The 26,381-nt window shown below is 49.2% G+C and overlaps 1 protein-coding gene across 3 annotated transcripts; it reads left to right on the forward strand.

The window, feature by feature from the left end:
• The first annotated feature begins 4,361 nt into the window (after positions 1-4,361).
• Positions 4,362-23,926, forward strand: PITX2 (paired like homeodomain 2). 3 transcript variants are annotated; one of them, XM_019741889.2, is made up of 5 exons: positions 4,362-4,737; positions 8,465-8,520; positions 8,982-9,119; positions 20,014-20,219; positions 22,664-23,926. In XM_019741889.2, the coding sequence occupies exons 2-5, from the start codon at positions 8,475-8,477 to the stop codon at positions 23,225-23,227; spliced, it is 954 nt and encodes a 317-aa protein (XP_019597448.1). In that variant the 5' UTR covers positions 4,362-4,737; positions 8,465-8,474; the 3' UTR covers positions 23,228-23,926. The 3 variants fall into 3 exon arrangements, with proteins under 3 accessions (XP_019597448.1, XP_019597449.1, XP_019597447.1); XM_019741890.2 differs by lacking the exon at positions 8,982-9,119 and having other exon boundaries at positions 4,488-4,737; XM_019741888.2 differs by lacking the exons at positions 4,362-4,737; positions 8,465-8,520; positions 8,982-9,119 and adding an exon at positions 18,272-19,165.
• The last annotated feature ends 2,455 nt before the right edge of the window (positions 23,927-26,381 follow it).

Genomic DNA, 26,381 nt, shown 5'->3' on the forward strand with positions numbered 1-26,381 from the left:
CTCAGTTAGCATATCTATTAAATGTCGGCTCCTGTACCAGCTCTCGATTCGCCGGGAAAGCGCGCGGTCGCCGCTCGCCCAGCCAGCGCGCAAGGCAATAGGAGAGGGGAAGGCTGGCCAGGCCGCCACCATCACACACCTCCCCTCTGGCCCAGCTGCTCCAGGATTTAACGCTTCTGGGTTAGAGCTAGAAGGTCTCGGTCAGAGCAAAGGGCCTGAGCTACCGCGGCCACTGGAGCGCTCCTTCCACTTCGTTTATTTACAAACAAGCACAAAATCATTAACAATAGAAAAGGACCAGTGCTCCAAAATTCAAGCTCAGAATCACCGAAACTCCGTTCTGAGTTCCAGACATGGGGCTGTTGTTACCCTTCCAATACTTATACCTCCCTAAAATGTCTTGATTTAGCAATCTTTCCAGAGCCCAACATCCCCGGGACGTTTTAATTAGGTAATTCATTAGTAAGTCAATACAGACATTTATATATTCTTTTAGCTCAAGTGGTTAAGTACTAATTTCGAAATGATTATAAGATACTGGAATAGGCAACGCATGGTAATTTTAATTTATATGCAAATCAATTGGTTCATCTTAAATGCCTTTAAAAAAACAATTATTGTATTGTAGCATCGGAGGTGCGAATCAAACCGACTGAAGAGACAATTTGGAAACAAGATCTGGACTGGGGAAAAAATTTAGACCAGTCAACAAATCAATAATGTTTGAGGCAGTTAAACATCTCTAGTCATTGGTATTTACATACTCGCTTGTTGTCAGATAAGAAGCTCGGGAAATTGCCTGCCAGGGTTGAGATCATAATCCAGAGTGAAGAAAGTAAATGGTAGCACGCAGCCCGCGGTGCGGTCTCTAAAATAATACTGTACCTTTCCCAAATCTTGACTCTTGGGTGAGAGAGTGAGCCGGCCGAGGTCACCCCATATTTGTCCTCGGTCTTGCCCCGCTTTGATCAGGAAATTTTATGTCCTCCCCGAGTTTCACAATTTCATTCTTGTTCTAATTGTCTAACAGAAGCAAGTTCTGTCACTTGCTTCAAAATATTGGAGGGAGGAGTATAATTCAGAATCTCACTAAACATTCTCAAACACTATTCAGCCAGTACCCCTCTTTCTGGGCTGTTTTTTTAGGGGGGGGCTATGTTTAATTCCCTGTGTCCCCCACACAATAAATCAGATAGCTGAAAAGATAGAAGGAAAGGTTAGGGGAAATGGTCCAGAGCACTGGTTTACTGAAAGGTTATTATCTTTAGACATAGTTCAAAATTTTGAAAAAGTCAAAAAGATGTATACATTCGGGGAAATTTTTTAAAGATATTCTAGAACACTGAGTCTCATCAAGGATTACCAGGAGATCCGACCGGAGTTGTTTATATCGAACTGTAACATCCTTGAAATTCACAGATACATAAGGTCAGCGTTTCCCAACCAAGGAGACCTCGCCCTTAAGGAGCTGGTTGGTACCTTTGATGCTGCAATCTTGTTTACATCAGCAAGGCAGGCAAGTGCTTGCTTTGCTTGGACGCTCCTTTCACCCCCTTCTAATTTGGAGTAATCGGAATCTAAATACAATCGCCACGGCCCACTTTTCCATTTCTGCTCTGACAGGGAAAAACCTGAAATCCACGTCTTACATCAGCTCGGTGGTTTGTAGCCCCCCAGCACCCTGCCTCCGCTGCATGCCTAATGTATTCCCCGGTGGTTCTGGGCATTAATTAGTTGTTTAATAGGAGTATGACTAAAAATGTAAAAGAAGGATTAGGAGCGTGAAACGTATGTCCAGCTCCTTCCACACACTCGAGGAGGGAATGAGAATCATTCTGTATCTTCTATTTCTCCAGGAGCCATTTGCATTTCCCACCAGCTGCTCACTTCAGCTGCACTGGCGCTGGGCGATGCGAGGACCCAAAAGCTCAGCGCTCTGTCTGCGATGGACGGACTGGGGTTAACCAGCCCCTGGCGGGCGCGACTCCAGACAGAAGGGGGGCGAGGGGACGTGAGCTTTCCGGAGCCCCTTCCTCCCAGCCCTGGTGTGCAAACCTCTGAATCCAGAGAGGGAGGGGGTTTCACGCGCAGATCTGCGCGTCTCCCCAGCGCAGCCCTGTTCTCTCTTCCTTGTCTCTCCTGATCTCTGAATCTTCCTGTCTCTGATTTTCTCACTTTTCCCACTTCTCCGTAAGATTTCCCATCCTCGCCACCAGATGAAGGAGAGTCAGTTCTGCTGTGAGCGTATCTTAATCTCTACAAAATGAAAAGAAAAAAAGCGGGGGAGGACATTAGCTGGGGGTGGAGGAGAGAAATCCTTGATAGGGAGAGGTGAAAATGTCTCTCTCAGACTACGTTTGCGGGTACGTTGTGACTTTAGATTTCATTTGTAAGACTTGTTGATTAAATTTGATTTTTCTTGCCTCAGCAAGATTTCGGAAACAATAAATAAAAATTCCCAGAGACCGAGGAGAAATAAAAATAAAAACAGCACATGGGCATTTTTCTTCTCATTTCTCTTCCCTTAAATAAAACTGCCTCGAATTTTCACCCAGTAAAGAGATAAAGTTTGAGTTTTCACTGATGTTATGTGGAGGTTAGAAATGGCTTTAAAATGTAGATCTTTCCTCAGTTTTCTTCGTGGCTGAAGAAGCTAACCCTTTCCACAAAATGAGTCCATCTGTCGACTGTTAGCTATTTCAAAGTGAAGGGATTTAGCACTCAAAACAAATTAAGCAAGTTTGTTTGCCTGTTTTTACTGGTAACTCAAATGAATTCAAAACACGGAGTAATTCAAGAAAACGCATAACATGTTCCAGACAGCCCCCAAATGCAGAGAAAGCCCCGCACCTATGTGGTGACCTGGGTTATTTTAAACGCCAGGCCTTTCTAATGTACATATTTCACACACGTTCTCCCAATAAGTCATTATATTTTCCTAAAATTGAGAGAATTGGTATGTTGGTTTAGGAAGAGCAATACAAATTGTAGACGGAACTTTAGAAGATCAGAAGGGAGGGCTCTTTAATAGAGAACCTGGCTGAGTTTTTGCTCCTATGCAGGAATTAATATTGGTGGGAAAACCCAGCCAAGAGCTATGGCTGTTTTCTGATACTTTCCAAAAGTATACATTAACAGGACGCCCTTGAGATTGAGAGAACTTTGTCCAATATGCCTGGCAGAAGCCTTCGCACCTGGTCTTCCAGGCAAATCATATTTATAGTCCTTCCACCCAAAGGCAGGACACAGTATCCTGCCCGCTACCAAAACACACGCCCTTGCTCCAGTCTAGAAGTTGGGGTTTAGAAGTAGAGCCTACTTTTTGGGTAAAATTGACCCCTCTAACTTCACATGTTCTTCGATTTTTAGGAGCAAATGTGGTTTTGAGGGGAGCTTCCCTTCCCACCCCCACCACCATCCCGTGCAATTTAATACCATGCTCGCCAGGAACCTTAACCTCGTCATTATAAAAAATGAGATATCCATGACCCGGGGTGAACTTGTTGAGTGTAGGTACAGCAGAGGAAATTCTAGACTCTAGGAGCGCCCGAGCCTTGTCCAGCGCAATCCTTCGTGTACACTGGTCAGTGCCTGGCGGTGCCCACCTGCGCGCCGATACCGCATATGGCGCGCTGGGTCCCCTCGTCTTGACCTCCGGCGCCTGTGTCCCGGCCCTCCGAGCTGGGCCAAGCTTCCCCGCCTTCCTCGGTCGACTAGTCTCGCTCGCTCGCTCGCTCGCTCCCGCTGTCCCTGTTCACCCATTTTTCCAGATTTCTCCTCAGTCATCCTATCTCACCCCCACCCCACCTACCTTAACTCCAGCCTTCTGTCTGTCCTCACTCCCTCCGTCCCCCGCAATTCCTCGTTTCTTTGACCTCTTCCCTCAACCATGCAGGCCTAAAAGGTCACACACAGGCACACTCAAACTCACACCCCAACACCTCGTCTCAAACAATCCCAAACGCAAGGTCCTTTGTTCCATTTCTTGGGCCACTTTCTCTGTCCCTTCCTCCCTATCCGACCCGGTTTGCCCCCCAGGAGCACCTTTCAGTCTCCCGGACGTCCCGACCCTCCCCTCTGATTTCTTGGAGCTCGGGGTCTGGCGCAGATCGCTTTCTCTCCTCCCCTCCCATCCTCCCTTCTTGTCCTCCTTTCCACAGTGGGAGCGCGTGCGTCTGCTGCTCGTCTGCTCCTGTCTAAGCGCCCTGCCCGGCTCCCTCTCTTTCCTTCGCTCTCCGGGCTCTTTCTCCGGTTCCCGACTCCTCAGCCAGCCCGTATTTACCTCCCTCCTCTGCCTCGCTTCTCGGCGCCCCTGCTCTCTCCCCCCCGCGCTCGCCCAAGAGCTGAGCTGGCTCCTACTCGCCAGCGGTACAGCCGGGCTCGGCCGCCCGCCCGCCACTGTGCAGTGGAGTTTGGTGGAATCTCTGCTGACGTCACGTCACTCCCTACACGGAGTCGGAGCGGAGGGAAGAGAGAGGGATGAGAGCGAGGGAGGGGAGAGAGAGTGAGAGACCGAGCGAGAAAGCTGGAGAGAAGCAGAAAGAAACTGCCAGTGACGGCTAGATTCCGGAGGCCTCCGCGCCCCCGTGGACACCCTCGGAACTTGGCACCCTCGGGAGCCCTGCAGTCCTCTCAGCCCGGTTTTCGGGCGCTAGCGGTGCAGCCCGCGCCTGGCTCGCTGGAAATCTCCCCGGGAAGCGGTGGGACGCGGAGACAGCAGCTCTCTCCCGGTAGCCGGTAAGTAGAGGCCGTCTGTCCCGCAGGGATGTGAGATAATGCGAGTTTGGAAATTTGTTCCACTTTGGAGAATCTTCACTGTAGGTGATTTGTAGTTCTTGGGGCTGCCTTCCCACCTCCACCCCCACCCCCAGGTAACGCAGTTGGCAAACAGCCCTAGCAAAGCCCTGTGCCTTTAGTCCCCAGTCACAGACACCAACAATCTATGGGGCGCTGAAGTGGAGTGGGAAGCAAGACCATAGCTGGCATTTAAAACGAGGTATCTTCCCTTAAATCTCGGTGCCAACACGGCAGGGACAAATCTTCAGGCAGAGGATTAGCATTCTCAAGATAAAGGGCCGGGTACAAAGTTTCAGCTACTGGAAGATTAGACCCCATCCCATTGTTACCAATTGGAAAAAAAGATTCCATCTTAACTGGCAGTTAGTGACCTCTCAGGCCCAAACGAATTACCTGGGAGCCAGGACTGGATACCAAGCTCACACAATTACTTCGGATTATAAATCCTTTAAATTGATCACCAGTCAACTCCAGTCTTGCACTTCAGGAGATAACGTTTAAATGGGTGCAGGGGAGAGGGCTATTTTCCAACTGTCGAGTAAAAAAAAAAAATGATTCTAAATCTGAGAAATATATGCCACTTTTCATTCCAATTTAATAGCTTTACTTCCCTAATCAATTTAGAAATCAAACCATCATAAGGTAGTCTGATTTTTGCTCTTTTTTGTGCATTATGTCTTACGAAACTAAATAGAAAAATCTTTTACTATTGTGAATTAAATAACAGGAATTCATACATTCTAAAATATTTTTATGAAAAATTAACCTAATTTAGAGAGATTTCCTTGAATTCTTTTTAGGCCATTAATAAGAATTAAAAATGGTTTTAATATCATTTTGGAGAAAATTCATCTAAATTTCAAATACCAATTATGTCAAGAAAACAAAGCAGTTAAGCAATATACATGGAGAATTTTTGTTGCTGTAACATAAACTAATCATTCAAGGTTTCAATAATCAAGCTTTCCCTAAAAATTAAATAGCTACCTCATTTATGGACTGTCTTACATTTTACCTAAGCAGAACTACACTTTAAATTATTCAGGTGCATTGTTCCTCAAGTTGAGCATGTTTGTCTTCAAGTGTTCCTAAAGCATCGATATTAATTGGTTTAAAAGAAGGCTTAAACTGGTAAAATACAGAAATGTGTTATGCAGTATTTTAATTTCCTTAAATGATTACTCACTGCAAATTAATTTACTAGCTAATCTCACCAATTTAGTTCATTTAAAACATATGTTCTTTTGCTGTTTATTTTTAAATTTTCCATTGAAGATTTTGTTATAGATTATCAAAGTGAAAAGAAAGGGAAGGAATGTGAAAGGATTTGGAATTATTAGTACTATATTTTTTCCTGCAATTTTTTCTTATGACAATCATAGGAAATTATTTTTCAGCAAATTGTTTTATTTCTTGGAGCTTGCCTGCCAGCCTTGGCCACTGTGGTTCAGTGTGCTCCATTAGCTATGTAGTGCTTTTAGCATGCTCACAATAGAAAACTCAAGTTGGCTAGAGCAAAATTGCCTGGCATATACCTGGACATGAACTTTTGGAGTGAGAACTTTCCATCAGGGAAAATTGTGCATCTTAATTTGTGAGATTAGCCATCGAAGCCAGTCCCTAAATCCCACCGCCAAATTTGTCATGTAAGACTTGTCTTGACAGGGCACGTTTAAGGATCAGCAGTCAGGAATTGGAATTTTTTTAAATTTTAAATTATCTTCCCCATTTATTTAGACTCAATTCATCTAGTAGGCCTGGTCATTATATGAAGGAAAAAAATGCACATCTCAGGGCTCATTTTGACTGCAAAATAAATCCCCAAGTCACAAGGACACTAAGAGTGAGCTAAGGAACATGCTTTGACCTTCTTTTCAATCCTTTGGAGCAGAGTTTTTGAAGACTTGTTTTGTACTACTTTGTTTGGTCTTCAGAACTGAAGCTTGCTTGGGACTGGGGAAGAATGTGTAATAATTGACTGACTTTACACCGAGTGACCCGATCTTTTTCTTTTGTGTTCCATTCTTTTAAAAAATAAAAACTATTTGCAGTACCATCTGCAATGCTCCGGCTACCGGCTAATAATGCAACCAGTTCAGACGTTTAAAAAAAAAAAAAGATTATCGAAATGATGATGACATGCAAATTTCCCCTGAAATTATCATAAGTAAACATTTGAAGTCTGGACTAATAAAATCCCATCTGTGTTACTTCATATCGAGTTAGTAGAGAGCTGTGATAATGAATTTTGTAATATCTCACGAACAGACATCTCAATCAGGGACTAATCCTGTGATTTTACTGCAGAATCACTAAATCTGGAGCCGCCAAACTGCTACTTCTGGGCCCCCGGGCCCGCGAGGATCGCAGAACCCCCGCCTGCGTCCTTATTAGCGGGTGGGAGAACCGTTTGGCCGGGCAGCCCCTCCTCTAGTCAGCGACCTTGGCCCGAGGCCCCGGGTCTTGCTCCTTCCAGGAGAGGCCGAGGAGAGGGAAATGTAACTCAAGCCAGTGGCAGATTCGCAGCTACCTGCCCGCCTCTGCCCCTCCTCCAACTGGCAACGCCCGCTCCCACCCTCAGCCCTAGACCCAAGTGCAGTGAGCCCTCCCGCCGCCGGCGTACCCTGGTTAGGGTGGAGTGAGGCCGACGCCGAGACCCAACGGTCCTGGGGAGCCCGGGGCCTTCTTTCATTTCTTCGGTCTTTAAAGCAGCGCCGCTCTTCTACCCACCGGGACAGAGTCCCTCACCACCCACCTTTCCTGCGCCTGTGGCGGAAAAGGGGGCGCGCATTAAATGCTTGGCTCGCTGCGTTGTGGTTGGAAATTTGAAAAAGGTTTAGTTTGCAGAGAAGGAGAAGGGGGAGAACTGGGGGAGCCGATCTCTCAGAGTTATTTCTCCGTCCTTGGCCGGCAGTACACCCTCTGGGGACTTTCGCCCCGCTCTCCCCAGTCTCACGCAGGCCACACCGTTTCCCTCCCCTGCGATCTTAAATCATACTTTAGGGTAAATAAATGGCTGGGGTGAGTATCTCCAGGGAGAAGTGTGGCTAAATATGGAAAAGTGGCTCCTGATGGACGAGAGGCCCAAAGCTGGCTAGTTTCTGGAGACCCCTCGGAGAGCTTTAGAGTCCTGCTCGTTTTCGAATTACAGAAAATCGAGGGCAACTGCTGTCTAGGACAGGAACAAGTTGATTCTGAAATTCTGGAAATGTTTACTGAGTTCCAAACTAACCAACGAGCACTGTGCTGAAAGGTGGCCTTCCCACACAACTCCCCAATAGAAAAGGCCTCCTCACCCGCTCCCACCACCGCCCCCCAAGTTTGCATTTGTTAAGGTTGCCCTGCTGTTCAGACGGACTCTTAACCACCGACACACACCGTATGTGTAGTTCCACAGCCTAGGTCTCCAGAACGTTGTAACTGTGTAGGCCAAAAGCCTCTGGGCCTGCCATTCGCTAAGATTCAAGAGGGAGATGCCCCCTGGGGCTAGAATGGGGGGGTGAAGCTGGATAGCAAGTGGCTGTCAGGTCCGAGAACCTAGCACAGTAGACGCATATAGCGAGTATTGAAATTGCCTTCTCTGTCTCACTCCCGCCCCAGCCTCTTTGAGCCCTGCGTGCCCGCAGACCGCCCCTTCTCACAGCCCTCCTTCTCTTCTGTTTTGCAGATAACGGGGAATGGAGACCAACTGCCGCAAACTAGTGTCTGCGTGTGTGCAATTAGGTAAGACTCGCTTCTCCTGCCTGGTCCCCCGACGGGAAACCGCGCCACTCGAGGGCGGCGAGAGAGCACCGGCCCTGCTGTGAGGCCGCGGCGTGGGGCGCTTCCCGGAGGAGCCGGCCAGGGCAGGAAGGAAATCAGAACCGGGATGCTGGCGGCCTCATCTTTGGGGGGCTGTGGATAGGGAGGGAGCCGCTCGCCGCATCCCGAAGCCCCATGTCTCCTCCCCTGGGCAGGAGCAGCTGGCAGCCAGGGAGGAGCAGAGAGAGGACGCTCCCTGCTCTGGGTGGCCAGAGGGTAGGCAAGACAGGAGTGCCCTCCTCTTTTCCTTCTAACTGGGTCTCTGCTCTTTGTCCCTCTTTTTCCTCCGTCCTGCCTCCTCCCACACCCTCCACCCCCGCTGCTTTCCGCGGCGACCGGGGGCTTCTCTCTCCCTGCACGTGGGGCTGGCGCGCGCTGCCCAGGCGTGCAGCCGGCGGCCGTTGAATGCCTCTTCTCCAAAGACTCCGAAATCAAAAAGGTCGAGTTCACGGACTCTCCCGAGAGCCGGAAAGAGGCGGCCAGCAGCAAGCTCTTCCCGCGGCAGCATCCCAGCGCCAATGGTAAGGCCGAGAGCGAAGCGCAGGCCGCGCGCTGGGCGCTCGCCTTGGGGCCTCTGGGTGAGGCGCACGCGGGCGTGCCCGCCAGACAGGCGCTCTCGCTCTTTGAACTTAGACACTTGGCCTCTGGGTGGGACGGAAAGCAGCCGTTCCAGGGAAGTTAATTCCTTCCCCAAATCATACTGGACTCCTGAGACCCAACACCTCTCCCTCTCTCTCGAGCTTTCCGAGTGGCCTAATCCATACACATGCCAACCCACCTCAGTGCCTCTAGCTGGCGTGGTAAAGTGGTCCAACAGCGACCTCTGTCGCTCACCACGTCCCACTGCGTGCAGCACCAAGGGCCCACCGGGTCCCGGCGGCTCTCAGACGCGTCCCGCCCAGGTTTCTGGGTGTGGAGTTTACCGCACCGGAGGATTGTGTTGGCGGAGATTCGCTTGGCTGGGGAGGTGCAGGAGCTGACAACAGCCCGCAGAGCCAGAGGGCAGCGACTGTGCTCAGCAGCCAAGAGTGGAATGGAGTGTGTACCCCTGTCGACGCGAACCTACCTGTTGTGCTGGTTTTAGGGCCTCGGGTTTTGGTGGTGTCGTTGTTTGATTGGCTGGTTTCACTCTGGACGAGTCAAGGGACATTGCTTTTCAAAGCCTGCAGGCTTGTGTGAAAGTTAAAATGTCTCCAACCCATTGCACAGGCCTTTGCTGAATTGAAACTTGCCCTTCAGTAGGGGTGTGTGTGTGTGTAGGGCTGAGAGGACAAGCTTTCCCTTGGAATACATGAAAAACTCAAGTTTACTGTTCCTCTATTCTCCGGGTTTTCCAGGCTCCTTAATAAATAAGTGCCTAGCCTTAGGAGGTTGTTGACCTTTGATAGTGTGAGGAGATAAAGCGCCCTCCACCCCCGCACCTGCCCCCCAGCTCTCGGCCCCTAACCCTCTCTTTCCGGATTAAAGAGTAAGGATACAAATATAATGGGTGCCGGAGGTGGGGGGGAGGCAAATTGGGACCCTCGCCAAATAAACAAACCATATTAGTAAGAAGAAAACAAAGGCCTTGCATTTAGGTTTCCCAGTGAATCTGAGAGAAAAACATCATTTGTTGAAATAAAACGTATAAAGTGGTCCGGAGTAGACTGGCCTCGACACTGCACAATATCGCGACTCCTCCTGCTGGGCCAGTTAAATGCTCACTTGTCCGGGATTAACCCCATGGGGTTAAATGGGGCCATGCAGAGATAACGTCGGGTGATTTCTGTCATTAAGATTGTGTTAAATTCTTCTTCTGTTTGATAATCGGTCGTAAAAATAAATTATTAGACCGGACTATGTTTGGGATATGGTTAAAAATCAAAAGTAGCGATGACTCCCGGGGAAAATGCTTTGTGCGGGTTCAGCCCTGGCTCCAGCCAGACTAAAGGAGCTCCCCAATCTGACTTCGCACGGGGCGGACTGGCCGCCGCCCAGGCGAGGCTGACATGTCTCGCTGCACTAGGAGCTGGAGAGACGCAAAATGTCTCTTCCTTCCCCCACCCCCACCCAGGGTTCTTTGACCCCAGGAATGGTTACTGAGGGCAGGTGGCCTCCATGCGAGTTGGGAGGCTGGGCCCCTTCGAGAAGCCTGGGTGAAATGAGGGCCTCCTGGGTGGGGAAGAAGCTGGCGAGCTGGGGAGTCCTGCCGGCTCCTATCACAGTCCTGGCAGGTGCCCCTGGACGTTCGATTTTGATAATTAGCAAGTAAACAAAGAACAAGAAATAGCCATTACTTTCAGCCCGGATTATTTTAGTGCATGTGAAGGGCTCTTCCCCTACACTGCCAGTTCTCTCTTTTCTTCCTTTTGGACCAAAGAAGAAAATTGCTGCCCAAACATGTTTAATGCCATTAATTAAGACGAGGTATGTGATAGGAAGAAATGTTGAAAATCTTGACTTTATTGGCTTTTAGGGATCTGGTAGACCAAAAAATGTCACACAAAATGAATAGGCAAAGCTATAATACCCCTGAAGGAAAGTTGCCAGCATTCTCTTTACTGGATATAAGTAAATTTAACTTAGGCAATAAGAAACTTCTGGCCACAGCCTGCTTAAAAGAAAGATTTTTTTCCTCCTTTTTCATAGTTTTTATTTCCTTTTAAAAAGAAAAAAAATGTTCACAATGACATGCGATTTCCAAAAAGGGTCAGGATATTCTATTATTGGCATTGCCTTCTCACCCACCAAAACCCCATGTCCTCATTGAAGACAGAAAATGTTCTCCGAGTAGGCAAGGTAGATTTCTGGGAGGCCTGGGCCCTGAGTCCCTTCTTATAGAGTCCCCGATCCCTTGATACCCATTGGGCTGACCCACAGCCTGGCTAGAACCCCGAAATGGGAGGGGACATGAGGTCAGCTGGAGACCCTAAGGTCAGGGCTTTGAGAGAGGGTGGAGAGAGGAATGGCTAGGCATAATAAGTGGAGCGATGAAGAGTTGGCAAGTTAAGCAGTACCTTTGATAATTAGCAAGTAAATTAGAAGTAAAATTAGAATTAAGGGGCAGAGGCCCCTGAGAACGTCTCCCTACGTCAGCGGTCCTTGGCCTTTACTTGTTTGGGGTGTCCCTAAAGGAACCTCCTTATGGAACTCAAAAAGTGATCTTGACCTTCAGGAAGGCAATGACCTGATCCTCCCCTGTCAGTAACCCTTACAGTTTCCAGCGGTGGCTCTGGATTCCGGGCTGAAATCAGTCCGAGCTGCGGCCCCTTGGTCCTGGCGCCTGGCTTCGCGACCAAACCTAGGGCGAGTACCTTTGCCCGGCCTCCCCCAGCGATGCCATGAATTTTTAAACAGCTTTGGCAAAGTGGCTGGGCTCTCCACCCGGGTCTCTAGTGAGCGAAGACGTTCTTCCCTTGGGAGAGGGACTCCAAGGCCCCGTGCGGCTCCCAAGCCACCACACACACTCTCTCCCGGGGCAGCATCTCGGTTCCGGTCTTCTTCAGAGGACCCGGGATAACCCCGCCGCCCAAGCCCCCACAGACCCCCCATTCATTCAGTCAGCAAATGTTTGCCGAGCACATACTACGTGGGTCTCTAAGTACCCCCTGAAAGCAAACAATCCTAGTTCCCTCCTCTGTTAAGAAGCGACTTTAATGCTAACAAAGACACCGGCGACAGCAGCCCAGACCTTCCGCAGCAAAACGCAAAATGGTGGTGCACAGGGCGGTTCTCGTGGCCTCAGCGCTGTGAGAGAGGGGTGTTTAGAAGGGTACAGGGCTCGCAGTGCGGCGCGGGGGCAGGGATGGGGCCTGTCAAGTCGCGTGGGGTCTGAGCAAGAAGCAACCAGACAGAGGAGCTGGGCAAGGAGAGAAGGTTTTCTTTCTTTTTTTTTTTTTTTTTTTTTTTCCGACTTCCCCGCCAAATCAATTGACTGGCAGAAGCTGCCCCTCCGTTTTGTGTTTTTGTTCCCCATCCGGAGTAATTGGAACAGTTGTCCCAAGGTAGTCAATCCCTACGGATCCCCGCCCGCAGAAGCAGGCTTTACAGGTTACGACTGGGTTTGCGCTCAAAGTTTGGTCAGGCTGGTGCGGCTGTTACTCCGCTGTTAATATATGCAGCAGTTGTGAGAACGGCTCCGGGGAAAAGGAAATGTATAACGAAAGCTTATTCGTGAGCAGGAATATACTAATGGAACAATCTGATGTCTTCTTAATCCTATGTAAAAAGCTTTGTGGTCTTCCTAATATTGACTGAATGGGTAATTAATGGCTCTTCATCTAGGCGAATACCCTGTAATCCAAAGATAGGCAATAGACAACAAGCCCAAGGTAGAAGACAAAAGGCCCAACTGCGGCCGCCACCCGCCGCCAGCCCCCACTACTAGGGTCTCCAAATGGGAAAGTTTTCTCTCAGGAGCAAAAGGCCGGAGGAATGGGAGAATATACGTCCTTTTCCTGGGCTAGACTTCACCAAAGAACCTGGCGGCCCACCTCAGTCCTCCACTACTCGGTCTATCCTCCACCACTCCTGCTCTCTGCGTTTCTTTTTTCTCCCCTCTAGGAAGTCGCCTTCATTATGGCCCTGAAATGAAGTCCCCCCCCAAAAAAAAAAAAAGAAAAAAAAAACCCTATTTTTCATTTGGAAAGTGATTGATAACAAGGACCAACACACAAGGTCCTCAAAAGTCCCAGGCAAATGATCGAGCTCCTTTCTGATCCAGGTGGAGACTCCTTTCTCTTACAATCCAAGGCAGAGAGTCTTTGAGGACTGAGGTAGTGGGGAGGAGAGAGAATAAATTAGTAGAAGCAAGAGCACGCAAAATTGTGTATATGTGTTAAAGAGTGATTAGGAGTGATGGAGTCAACTTCATTGTGAGGATATGACATGAAGAGTGCCCAAGATTCTCTCAGCGTGTTTTTTAACAGGCTGACATTTTAATTTAAACCTTTAGAAGTAATATATTACTTGGGTTACTACAATGAGCTGGGTTCCTTTTTTCGTCAGCTGACAGCTTTTAAAATATTATTTCGCTAGGGAAATAAAAGCTTCATCTCAGATTATAGGTGGGTATTTTTGGATTTATGTGATTTATGGTCACCATGACAACTAATGCTGAATGTTAGCTACCAGCATGTCTGGGAGAGGGAAGACTGAAAGAAGGGAGAGCAAGAGAAATAGAAAAGGGAGACAGACATGAGATGGAGACGGAGACATAACGAAAAGAGAAAGAGAGAGGAACGCTTTAATTCAATTGTTGTTTTGTTTATTAAGTGACTTTAGTTAGTCCCTTGCCACTTCTCTATCTCTGGACCTGGATATTGATATATTGATGTTTGTCTTTCTCTCTCTCGCTCGCTCGCTCGCTCTCTCCTCTCTCTCTCTCTCCTCCTACCCCAAGCAAACATTTATACTATTGTCTTTATTTTACTTTTCCATGCCTAGTTGCGTTGCGATGAAATGAGCGCCTAATAAACCTGTAGCGGTAGCACGCTAACGTGAAGAGGCATGGTGGCACGTGGATTCAGTGATTTCGGCAGCCCCCTGCTCCCGCACCCCCTCTAATCCCTCGCTCTTCTCTTCACCAGCCAGCGTGGGGGTACATAACCCCGCCACCAGAACTCCCTCATCTAGTCACGCCATACCTCACGTGGTGGAATGTGTGAGGACAGAAATATGGGGACCATGTACACGGACCCAGAGAGGGTGGGTGTTGCTCAGTACATCTACAGAGTTCTGATTCAGAAAGAATCCACCCTTTTTTACAAACTAGCACTTTTTTATTCCATTTAGGGACTGAAGGGCGGAAAATCAGCCACAGTAAAGCCTTTAATTTCTGTGTTATGGCGGGGGTGGGGGGTAGAAAGGGGGCCCGTTCCAGCTTGATTTGTGAGCGTAAAAAAGCCAGGCAGAGGAAAGAGGAGAGAAAGGGCCACTTCTTGGGCGGGGTGCAAGGTCTCCATCTGACCTCTGCGCCTTACACCACCACCTGCACACACGCCTGTCACGTGGCTCCGAGCGGAATGGCTGGGGAGGGGAGTCGTCCTTGAGTTAGCCTGGACCACAGTAAGATTCCTACCCTCTATGGCCTGATAGCATAGGGAAACATCTTAATTGAGCCATCTTCCAGGTGAGCTCTGAGGAGCTGTTTTTTTCTAAAAGTCGTGGGTCGCTTGACTAGGTCCCAGTCCATACCCAGACCTCAGCAACTGAGAGTTCGGTGGCACAGCAGAACCAATCTCATCGCGGAGGCCAGAGGGGCTTTGCGCAACTAACACTAAAGAGTGTGAAATTAAATAAGACCTTAAGACTGGTACTCGATGGCCAGTATCAGCTCACGCCTGGCCTGACCCCAATTTACACATTTCCCTCTTCAAGGGGTCTTTCTTTGAAAGAATTAGCAAGACAACCCAATTGAGACGACACCTGATGTCTTGAGACAGGAAAACCCAAACCCTCACTGGGCTTCCTGTCCTTGCCCAGCGAGACCGTGCAGCATGCGCGGCTTCCCTGAACGGACCACGCTGAGTTTTTCTAGACTGAAAATTTCTAGAACCAGTCAAAGAAACGGGAAGGGGGGGTGACAGTAGTGCTGAACCAAAAACATAAGATCTCTTTCCTTCCAACTTCTTCCTATGCTGCCTGTACCTGTGTACCCACAAGATTTTTATAAATTAAACATCCAAAATTAACCACCACCATCACAATTTTAATTGAAAAGTGTTTCCTGGTTCCCTACTAGACGTTTGCTTTTCCCATTTAGACTTTTCATGTTGATACCATGGAGTGAACCTTGTTGGACCTGGGAAGTGTGTTACCCAAACTAAGAGTTTGTGATTAGTTGATTAGGAGAGAGTTGAAATTCCGGCTGGAAAAATGCAAATAAACTGTTGTTTAGAGAGCTGGAGTTGGAAGAGGACCATATATATGTGTAATAAATAATATATATATGGTGTGTGTTTTCACTCTAACCAGAGTGTTCCAGATAATTGTCTTTAGTATCCTCCACTTCACTTTGCAATAGATCGACAAAATTTAAGATTCCTTGTATTTTTAGGCTTTTAGGCTACCTGAAGATCACCAGCACTTCCAGAATCTCCCACACTTTGGCACTATGAGAAGCTGTCACTTCCCCTTGGGTTTGTCACCCAATTTGAAGGCTGGTTTAGGTCCTTCACAGTGTGTATTTGTCTTGATGAAAGTTCTATTAGTCAAGCAGAGCCACCTGCGCTTGCATTAAAATTCGGCGGGTTAAATGAGAGGTGGACTTAGAATCGGTACGGCTCCATGAAGCTTCTCAGCTCTCCCAAGCAACTAATGGGTTTTGGAAAAAACCAGGAGCTTCCACCAAAAACTTGCATGCTCTATGATAGAGAATTTTTCATTTTTTGATGTAATGGAGTTTCTAGTTGAAATGAGGCTTTAGGGGCATGGTACTGTGGGGATCGCAGCTATACTGAGATTTAAAAAAAGAAACTAGAATATGATTAGTAAACACATTGGGCAGAAAAGAGCTGGATTCATATTGACTTATAGGTCATCAGCTGGCAGTACAATGGCAGGAAATATTTACTTTACCCATATACTTTATGATCTTGGGGGAATTAGAGGAAATTCAATAAGAAAACGGCTAGAAACATCTAAAACCCTTATTTAAAAGACTTAAGCAAATTAGAGTCTTATCAGATTAAAAACCACTACAAATGTAAGAGCATTGTCTTCGGTGAAACGCTGTGGGGTCTGAGGAGATTCTCCTCCAAATCTCAGGGATAAAATGCGTCATTTAAGCACCAGATAATGAACAGAATGTAAATTAATTTAACCTTCTTTACCAACAGACTGCTGGTGTAATACGTATAATTTAGTGATAAGATTGCAGGACCTAATGTAGCTGAATGTATGAGCCTCAGCTAATGCAGACCTGTCACAGGGGGATGTGTTCTCCTCTGAGCAGGTTTGTGTATACCTGGAATGGGGGTGACCTAGAATTAAAGTTAAAATTAGAAATGATGATTTAAAATTTGCTATGAAGAAAGTTCCCCCTTAAAGTGGGATGGTCCTTGTGAGGAGATACTGAAGAACAATTCTCATTTGGTTCCTTGGACTGCTCTCAAGAATGTTTAAAATGGGGGAGGAGTTGCAGATAGGGTTTGGATGTGGGGAGAAGGGCAAAGCGAGACGCACAGGATACAAACATTTTTGGAGTCTGTTTCATCCACTCTGTCCCAGACTGAGTCAGTTTCCCAATCTTGTGAACAAGGACAAGAAGGGAGTTTTCTGAAGATACTCATACTGGTGTTGCAAATCATTGACTGTAGTGTCAAACAAGTACACAGTCAGGGATGATAACACTAACTCCACAATAACGCAATCGCCAATGCAGAACCCAGGGAAGATTAGTTTGTGCTCTCCAGCTGACCTAAGCCAAAGGACAAAAGGACTCTCAAAAATTATTTTAAATGATACGTTTGGATTTCTTTCTTTACTTTCTTTGGAAATTAAACTTTTTTTGGAAATAGTGCTGTAAAGAGTTGGATGTCCCCAAAGGTGATTTTCCCTTTGTTTTATATAAATGAATAAGGCTTTGCTTTTCCTAGCTGAGTGTTTTCCAAGCTTTTGCCCATCACTTACACACTACCGCCTCTGCCTGCTTGGACTTTAACAATTCAAGACAGCCTTGAGCCTCCTAGGAAAAGAAAATGACTTAAAAATTACCCTTGAAATTGGTTATTTGGCAACATTCTTAATTGTATGGAAACTCATTAAAGCATATTTCATATATAATTAGCTCAAGGCTGTTGATTCTACAAGCTTTATGGATTTCAATCTGATTGATAATAAAGTAAACAAGAGAGTCGAATTTAAAGCTCGGCTCTCTCTCGGGTTAGGACGAGCTTAATACAGTGTACAAGGAATTTGAAAGATCTAGGATATGTGTCTTAATCAACGTTAAGTAGAATGGATAAGCTTTCAGCATTTTGAAAATGCTGGGTTAGGGTTTCTATTCTATTGTATGTTTTCTGTCTGGGGACTAATAAGCATTACAGAGAACGTGATCTGAGGTGACTTTTTATTCTTGTATAAATCCAGAGTGAACCACCAAACAGTTGTTCGCTTAAAGTCAGGGTAATTTTCTTTTGACGGGTCCATTTGCTTCTCGATTTCTAATTTATTAGCCTGACTTCTCAGGGCTCTGTCTTTTTCTTTTTTTGCAATTAAAATACAGCTTTTTCAGATTAGCGCCCCATTCACCTGACAGACTGTTTGGAAATTTTAAGATCGGAGAGGTGATTTGTTGGTGTTTTTAAATATTTCTGGGTTTAAGTAGCCTGTCTCCTTTTCATATAGGGGAAGAAAAACACGTCTGGATTGGAAATGGATATAGTGAGGTACAAAAAGAAGGAGTGGAGGGTGTTTTGTTGATCTATGTACCTTCTAGCCCTCGACCTTTCTGTCCTTTACTCCCGAGCCTTTTACTCCCAGTCTCATCCTTCCACCTCCCCGCCCTAACAAAAAGCCGATCGTCTTTTGCCCGGCTGGAGCCGGCGGGTGTAGACTCGGTGGGCGCAACAAGGTATTTGCCCGGCCCCGCACAGCTGATAGGTGCAGGCAGCACTGTCCCTCCACCGAGGTTCAAGGCCTCCTGATTGGTGCGAAACCACGTCACTCCAGCCCCGCTAAGCGACTGGGAGGAGGCGGGAGGGTGGGGGAAGGCAGTGGCCGAGTGACGTCTTGGCACCAGGAAGCCCGCCTCTGGTTTTAAGATGTTAGGCCAACAGGGAAGCGCGGAGCCGCAGAGCTGGTCCGTCGCTGGCCCGAGTGCCGGGAGCTGAGCTGCGGCGTGGCCCGGCTCGAGCTCGACAACCCGTCGGGGTGTGCGTGTGTGCGTCGCGGAGGGTGCGACCCCGGGCCCTCGCCGCCGCCGCCACTGCCGCCGCCGCCGCCGCCGCGGGGATCCAATATCAGCTACCTGTCCCTGTCACTCTTGACACTTCGCTGTCAGGGCTGCGCGCCGGGGGCGGGCAGAGCGCGCTCCGCGTTAGCTTTCCTTATTGGAGGGGTACTTGGGGGAGGGAGGAAAGGAAGAAAGGGGTCTTTGCCCACTCTGGTTTCGCTTTGGAGCTTGCAAGCCTGCTCCGCAAAGACGCTCCGAGCAGTGCCCTCCTGCCCACAGCCGAATGGCTCCGTTTGCCCACTGACTTTCGGCCGCCGACCCTTTCGCTTGAGCCTTCCGAAGAAAACGGGGCGGGCTCGGCTGGAGGACTCGGCGAGGGTTGTGTTCCCTGGCTCTGCCCGCGGCGGCCACCGCGGGAAACCTCTGCGCTTGGAGCGCAACGCGGCGGCGGCCCAGGATTCGTAGGGCGGCGTGCTCCTTCGTCCATGAACTGCTTGAAAGGCCCGCTGCACTTAGAGCACGGAGCAGCAGGGACCAAGCTGTTGGCCGCCTCCTCGTCCTCCTCCTGTCACCATCCCCAGCCGCTGGCTATGGCTTCGGTCCTAGCTCCTGGTCAGACCCGCGCCCTGGACTCCTCCAAACACAGGCTGGAGGTGCACACCATCTCTGACACCTCCAGCCCCGAGGCCGCAGGTAAGGCGCCGCACCGCCCCGCGGTACCCCCGCCCAGCCGCCCCGCGTCGCTCGACCCTTCTCGCCCGAAAGGAAGTTGGCCCCTGCTGGGGGAGGTGTGGTGGGAGTGGTCGTTCAGCTTGCTCCCTGCATAACTTCCGTCCCTTTTGCTCTACCTCCACCACCGGCCGGGGTGGCGCGAACGGCGCGGGCCATTCTGCGGCCCTCCGTATTCCAATCCTAGCCTCCGTTCTGTTTCTTGAGGCACAAAACTCCAAGCATCTCCACCCGAGAACGTTCAGAGGCCGCTCCCCATCTCCCACCCCGGCCCTGTTCTCCTTTAGGCTTTCAGCTCCCGAGAAGCTCCGCTTGTTAGAAAAGTATTTCTGAAACCATGTCTCAGAAGAAGAGGTGGTCGTTCTAAAGGGCGGAGGAACTTGGGTGCCTGACCAAATCCCAAAATCTACTTTCCTAGCATTCCGAAACCACGTCGAAAGCTGAGCTTTCTTCGAGGAGGGTCTGTACAACACGCGCGGGTGGCTGTCCCAGGAGATTTGGTGTGTCTGCGCAGAGGCGTATGAATGTGCTTGAAAGCACGGGCTATAAAAATGAATGTGCCGTCGCAGGGAGATAAACATGTAAATAAAACGTGCGGCGCCAGGGGAGGGGAGGAGATGGGGCGCGCACACCCACACTCACGTCTGTACCCACCCCCCCAGACGCAGCGCTCCCTGCCGCGCGAGTGGCGGCTCATACACTCCTCCTCGCCGGCCACCCAGCTCTTCCCGGACGGTGTCGCCCGGTCCAGTTGGAGTTCCTGGGTTGCCAGTGGGCATGCTGACAGGAACCTTTGTGTGTTTCGTTGTCAGAGAAAGATAAGAGTCAGCAGGGAAAGAATGAGGACGTGGGCGCCGACGACCCGTCCAAGAAGAAGCGGCAGCGGCGGCAGAGGACTCACTTCACCAGCCAGCAGCTGCAGGAACTAGAGGCCACTTTCCAGAGGAACCGCTATCCGGACATGTCCACACGCGAAGAAATCGCCGTGTGGACCAACCTTACGGAAGCCCGAGTCCGGGTAGGAGCCCGCGCGGAGCCTGAGAGGGCGAGGCGGGAGGGGTTTGTAGAGATGCAGGCAGTGTAGACAGGGTGGGACTGTGGAAGGGAGCGCCGCCCCGGAGGGCACGAGTGGGGTGGTTTTGCAAAGGCAGAAGGCCTCATGGCGGCCCCAATTGCGAGATTACAGGTCCCCCTTCCGAGACCGGCCGTGGCCCGGCGCAGGGACCCTGAGCGGCACCGGCTCGCCGCCCCGCCATCCAGCGCCCTCCCAAACTGGGCCTCGTGGCATTTCCCTGCACAAGGCATTGTGTTCCCAACATGCAAGTCTCCAGGGGAGTGCTAATAAAATCCCTCCCAGGCCAGGAGCCGTGAACAGGCTCCAACCTGTGCGCCTATAATAAGGAAAACCCGCCAGAGACACGCAAGGAGTGGCCCTCGCTGGGAAACTTTCGCGCCCGGCCTGGCCTTTTCTCTACTCCCCTTGCTTTCCTTATAAGGTCTTTGCGGTTTTTCCGCCATTCAGGTCTTTCTCACACCCTATCTCCTGGTTTTGTGATCTTCGGAAGTCATTTTAATACACAATTACTATCCGGCTAGTCCTCTTAGAAAAAGAAAAAGAAAGACTTTTCGGTTTGGTTTATTTATCTTTTCTCAGATTGTTACACCCTTCCTCCCAGTTATAATAGTTTTATTAAAGAAAGGGCTTACCTTTGTAGCAAATCTGTACTTTATGGATTGGCAAAAATGAACTTAAATCAATTACCCAGTAGCAACATCCTGGTTTATGCTGGTCGGTGGAAAATTCCAAAATTGTTGGAATTCTGGAAGCAGAAAACACACATAGCAGGATCCAGAGACTTTGTTGTAGAAACAAAAAATGTTCTGGATAGAAAAATAGAGTTCCCAGTCAGAGATGAAAAGCAGAAAGAAGCAAGCATTATGTAACAATAATGATGAAAAGAATAAGACCAAAATGCACTTCCCAGAGCAGAGGGAACGAAGGCACTCTCTGGGTGGCATCTGTGTAAGGTATGAGGCAATAGTAGTGGTAGAAGAGCCGGGATGAAGTTGGAAATGGTTTTAGTTTAACCGCGTAGAGCTAGTGCTCCAGGCCGGCCGGTGTGGTTTTGCTCCAAGGTCAGTCTTTCATTAGCTCTCCTGCGCAACAGGGGAACGGGCCTCGCACGTACTCTTCTCCCTGGGCAAAGTTTAGACGGCCTAGGGTAGAAATGGCAAGTAATTAAAATAAAAACACAATCTGTGGGTTTTGCGGAATCTTTCGGAAAAGCCCTCCCCCACCCCTCTGGTTTCTCTCAGTCCCTCCCTAGTCCTCTGCCGCCGCCACGCTAGGCTCCCGCTCCCTCCCGCTACCTCCTTCCAGACCCGCTGCAGGTCGAGCCAAGTGGGAGTGAGGCTTGCTTTTTATAGCAGTCGGATGCAGAGAGGAAGGGGGCTAAAAAGGAAATCGAGAATGAAAGAGAAAAGGAAAAAAAAAAAAAATGCGGATTAGGCGGCTGGGCCCGGCTGAGCTGTGTAATGTAAAACATCACTGGTGTCAACTCCGAAATCTCGGGCCAGTCTTCACTCCAATACACAAAAGCCGCCGTCTGGGGCGACGGGCGGACCCAATGTGGATTGAGAGCAGGGTTGCGGCGGGGCCACCCTGCATGGGTAGGAGCTGGCCGGGGTGGATGGCTGCCAGCAAAGCCAAGCCACCGGACTGGGCCCAGCGGGAGCAGCGCGGGGTGCTGGGGCCTGGCCTGCGGATGGGCGGAGGGTGAGACGGAGGGGAGTGAAAGGAGGAGGAGGCTGCAGAACAACCTTTTCTGGGTTCCCGGAGATTTACGCACGAAGCTCGCGGAGTTTAAAGAGCTGTCGGGGAGGTGGCCTTTTGCTTTTTACTTGGTTATTTTTCTAGGCGAGGAACGGGGTCGCGCGCATCGCCCGTCGCTCGTTGAGGGGAGGGCGCACATTCCCTGGAGTGGGAGGTGGCAGTGGAGATCCGAGAGGGGAGGGAGGAGCTGTATGGGGGAGAAAGCCGGCTCTGGTGCCCTCTCAGCCCCTGGCCCTCTACATTTAGTCTGTGGCTTTGGAATGGAAGCAAGTTTGCAAGGTGGTTGGGAAGAGTTGGGCAGAAAGCCCTCTGACCCGCGTTTATTTTGCAGTAAGTGTTTTTAGACCCCGAAGAAGGCTTGGTGAAGAAGCCACCGCAGGCCGCCAGGCATTTGGCTGGGGGTTTTGGCGCAGCTCAGAACCCAGGCTCGCAGGCCTGGGCAGGGCTTGGGCTGGTGACTGCGTACGGGCTCTGGAAGCTTGGGGCACGGGCCGGGCCCGGGGTGGGGAAAACGGTGGCGGCCAGGGTGTGTGTGTGTCAGAGAGAAGGCAGCCTCTGGTGCTCTCCGGAATCCACGTTTTACTTATCCGATCTATGGCGTCTGTTTGCTCCTGCCCTCCACCCCCCAGGTTTGGTTCAAGAATCGTCGGGCCAAGTGGAGAAAGCGGGAGCGCAACCAGCAGGCCGAGCTGTGCAAGAACGGCTTTGGGCCGCAGTTCAACGGCCTCATGCAGCCCTACGACGACATGTACCCGGGCTATTCGTACAACAACTGGGCCGCGAAGGGCCTCACGTCGGCCTCTCTGTCCACCAAGAGCTTCCCTTTCTTCAACTCTATGAACGTCAACCCCCTGTCGTCGCAGAGCATGTTCTCCCCGCCCAACTCCATCTCGTCCATGAGCATGTCGTCCAGCATGGTGCCCTCAGCAGTGACCGGTGTCCCGGGCTCCAGCCTCAACAGCCTGAATAACTTGAACAACCTGAGCAGCCCGTCCCTGAATTCCGCGGTGCCGACGCCCGCCTGTCCTTACGCGCCGCCGACTCCTCCGTACGTTTATAGGGACACATGTAACTCGAGCCTGGCCAGCCTGAGACTGAAAGCAAAGCAGCACTCCAGCTTCGGCTACGCCAGCGTGCAGAATCCCGCGTCCAACCTGAGTGCTTGCCAGTACGCGGTGGACCGGCCGGTGTGAGCCGCGCCTAGAGCGCGGGGATCCTAGGACCGTGCGGGACCGGGCAACTCTGCCCTTGAAAGACTGGGAATTACGATGGAAGGTCGTGGGCACTAAAGAAAGGGAGAGAAAGAGAAGATAGAGAGAGAAAAGGAAACCACTGAATTAAAGAGGGAGCCCCCTTGATTTCAAAGGAATTTCCTCAATGTCTGACATCTTTCACTAAAAGAATTTCCAACAGTTGCAAGGACACACACAGATGTTTGACTGAATATGACATTTTAACATTACTATAAGCTTGTTATTTTTTAAGTTTAGCATTGTTAACATTAAAATGACTGAAAGGATGTATATATATATCGAAATGTCAAATTAATTTTATAAAAAGCAGTTGTTAGTAATATCACAACAGTGTTTTTAAAGGTTAGGCTTTAAAATAAAGCATGTTATACAGAAGCGATTAGGATTTTTCGCTTGCGAGCAAAGGAATGTATATACTAAATACCACACTGTATGTTTCTAACATATTATTATTATTAAAAAAATGTGTGAATATCAGTTTTAGAATAGTTTTTTCTGGTGGATGCAATGATGTTTCTGAAACTGCTATGTACAACCTACCCTGTGTATAACATTTCGTACAATATTATTGTTTTACTTTTCAGCAAATATGAAAAAAATGTGTTTTATTTCATGGGAGTAAACTATACTGTATACAAATTGGTCTGGATTCTTTCTGCCCTCCTTTGCCGCCTGGACAGGGTTTCTCAGTCACTGCCTCCTAAATAAACCAATCCCTCTGCCTGCCTCCTTAAAGATACAAGGCAGCAGTACTTATTTAAATTTGGTAGAAATAACTTATAGTCATGTATCAGAAACAAACAAAAAAGTCACTCCCAGCAAAAATGGGCTGCAAAGTCTGATCTTGTCTCCCAGATTTTTCTTTGGCTTGAACCCAGAGGATTCCATTATTGTTAGCAAATAATGTAAGAGAGAAAGAAAAAAAAGAGAAAGAACTTTAGAAAGTATGCCAGCTTGGAATGAATCTTTTACTTCTGGGGGAGGGGGCAGGGAACCTGCACCTCCAGTAAATTGTTCTGGAGAAGTATGTGTGTATGTATGCATGTACAGTTTATATACATTCCTCTTGAAGAGGAATATATCTATAATAAGTTTACAAGGAAACACCTCCAGTTCAAAATATTTAGGCCTCCACGTTTATCTTTCAGACTTAAGTAGAGAGATTCTTCATGTTATATTGCATTACTATTTCCAAATCCTTTTGAGACATTAAAAGAAACAAAGACAGTTTCTAATAACTACAGCCCTTTAGTTTCTCAAAGAGCCCAGGGGTTGAGAGGTTAGAGTGGAGTTTCCTGAGTCTTGTCGAGCAATATGTAGTTGAGGCAAAGGTCATGCTCCCAGTGTTTTGTTTTAAATAATATTGACCCATTAATTCTAAACCTGCTTGTTCCTGAAATTATACAGGATTATAGTTTGCAAACTGCGGGACAATGAAGCAAATCAAGATGAATTACAGCCCTGGCCCTCCCTCCCATCCTCTGACATCTAAACCGGGAATGAGGTCGTTGTGAGTGTTTAAAAGAACTTTAAACACCCGCTGATCCTTTGTCGATGGTTTTTCACCTGTATTTTTTTTAATGTGGAATTTGATTTCGTAACAAATAGCAAATACAACTTAGTCCCAAAGAATTCACCACCTCGGCGCTAGAGGGGTTGGGGGGGGCGGGGGACAAGAGTTCTGAGGTCTTTTGCTATTCTGGTCATTGCCTGTCCCTACCCCCCCATCCCGGGGAGCGAGGACAAACATCACCCTGCGGAACTTGGAGCGAAAAGTAGCCCCCGATTTTCTGGAGCCGAGAAAACCTGTGTTTTTGCGCTTAGGTTTCTTTTATCAGATTGAAACTTTACCTATAAGCTTTTGGAACTCAGACACTGAGTCTTTGTTCTGCATGGAACTGCCGCTGCCATTTAAAGAGACAGCAAATAATGTCCCTGATTTAAGATCAGTATTCAATGTACATTAACTTTCTTCCTTTCTTTTTTAAGCTCTGCCTCCGACCTGCGGAGGGATCACGCGGCAGTAGGGGGCAGATAGAAGCCCTTTGGGCGAGGGTCACCTCTATCCTTGTTGTTCACTTGAAAGCACTGGAGAGGAAAACGGTCCCCTCGGGCGGACTTTGGCTTCTGGAGCCGCGGGGCCCAGTTGTCTCGGCTGCCCCAAACCTCCGCCCGGTATGGGGGGAGGGGTGACGGGGGAGGGGCAGCGGGGAGTGGGAGAGGGGATTTGGGGATGGGGGCTGGAAGTGCTAACGAGACCCGCTGGAAGGATTTGAGTCTCCGGGTAGTCCTAGAGTAACTTGGGAGCTCTGGGTACAGGAAATGGATCTCGGCCTAGTTTGCTTGCTGAAGTAGAACTCTATTTCGAGGGAATCAATCTGCAAGAAACAAAAATGGAAGTCGAGGTTTGGGAAGAGTTGTCACTTTCGCAACTTGAGTGGTGCGGGCTGGGGGCGGAGATTCGGGATTGTTGAGAGGCCCTTTCTCCTACCTCAGCTCCTTTCCCTGGACTTCTAGAAGGAAGAATTACCCTACTCACCCTACTTCCTCCCCACACCATCCCCGCTCGCCTGCCGGCCCCTTTCCGCACCTCCTTTTCCCTTCAAGAGTGAAAAGCCTTGTTCCCAAGCCAGTGGAGTCAGTCCCCTCGCCCCTCCCGCTCCCAGGACTTACCCCCTCCAGCCATCGCTACTGCCACCAACTCAGTTCCACTCAATCGATTTTTGCTGCATGTCAACACTTATTACCGGTGTGTGTGTGAGGGTAATTTTTCTCCTTCTCTGGGTCTCTTAATGATTTCTGAGCTAGTTGTGTATTAAAGTGCTTAAAGGAACCTTTAGGTAATCTATAGCATGAACACCAACCTCCTCCGCTTGGGATCGAAGATGGAGAGCCTGAGGTCGGCTGGGAGCCCAGGCCCCGCTGGCCTCCGCCCTCCGTCGCCACCTCAGAGCGCCCAGAGGCTGGGGCTTGGGCAGGAACCCGTGAGACGAGTCGCGGTCGAGGGGCTTTCCTCCCCACCACCACCTGTGACTCACCCTTTCTCCGGCCAGTCCTCGGTTTTTAACCTTTTAAAAATTTCTAAAGCCCAAAG

This window comes from Rhinolophus sinicus, linkage group LG02, assembly GCF_036562045.2.
Source record: "Rhinolophus sinicus isolate RSC01 linkage group LG02, ASM3656204v1, whole genome shotgun sequence".
Lineage (NCBI taxonomy): Eukaryota > Metazoa > Chordata > Mammalia > Chiroptera > Rhinolophidae > Rhinolophus > Rhinolophus sinicus.

Excerpts from the sequence above, each read along its gene's own strand:
- PITX2 (XM_019741888.2), top strand. The coding sequence starts at position 18,958 with ATGAACTGCTTGAAAGGCCCGCTGCACTTAGAGCACGGAGCAGCAGGG. Across the intron at positions 19,166-20,013 it reads CTCCAGCCCCGAGGCCGCAG|AGAAAGATAAGAGTCAGCAG; the intron begins GTAAGGCGCCGC and ends TTTCGTTGTCAG. Across the intron at positions 20,220-22,663 it reads TTACGGAAGCCCGAGTCCGG|GTTTGGTTCAAGAATCGTCG; the intron begins GTAGGAGCCCGC and ends TCCACCCCCCAG.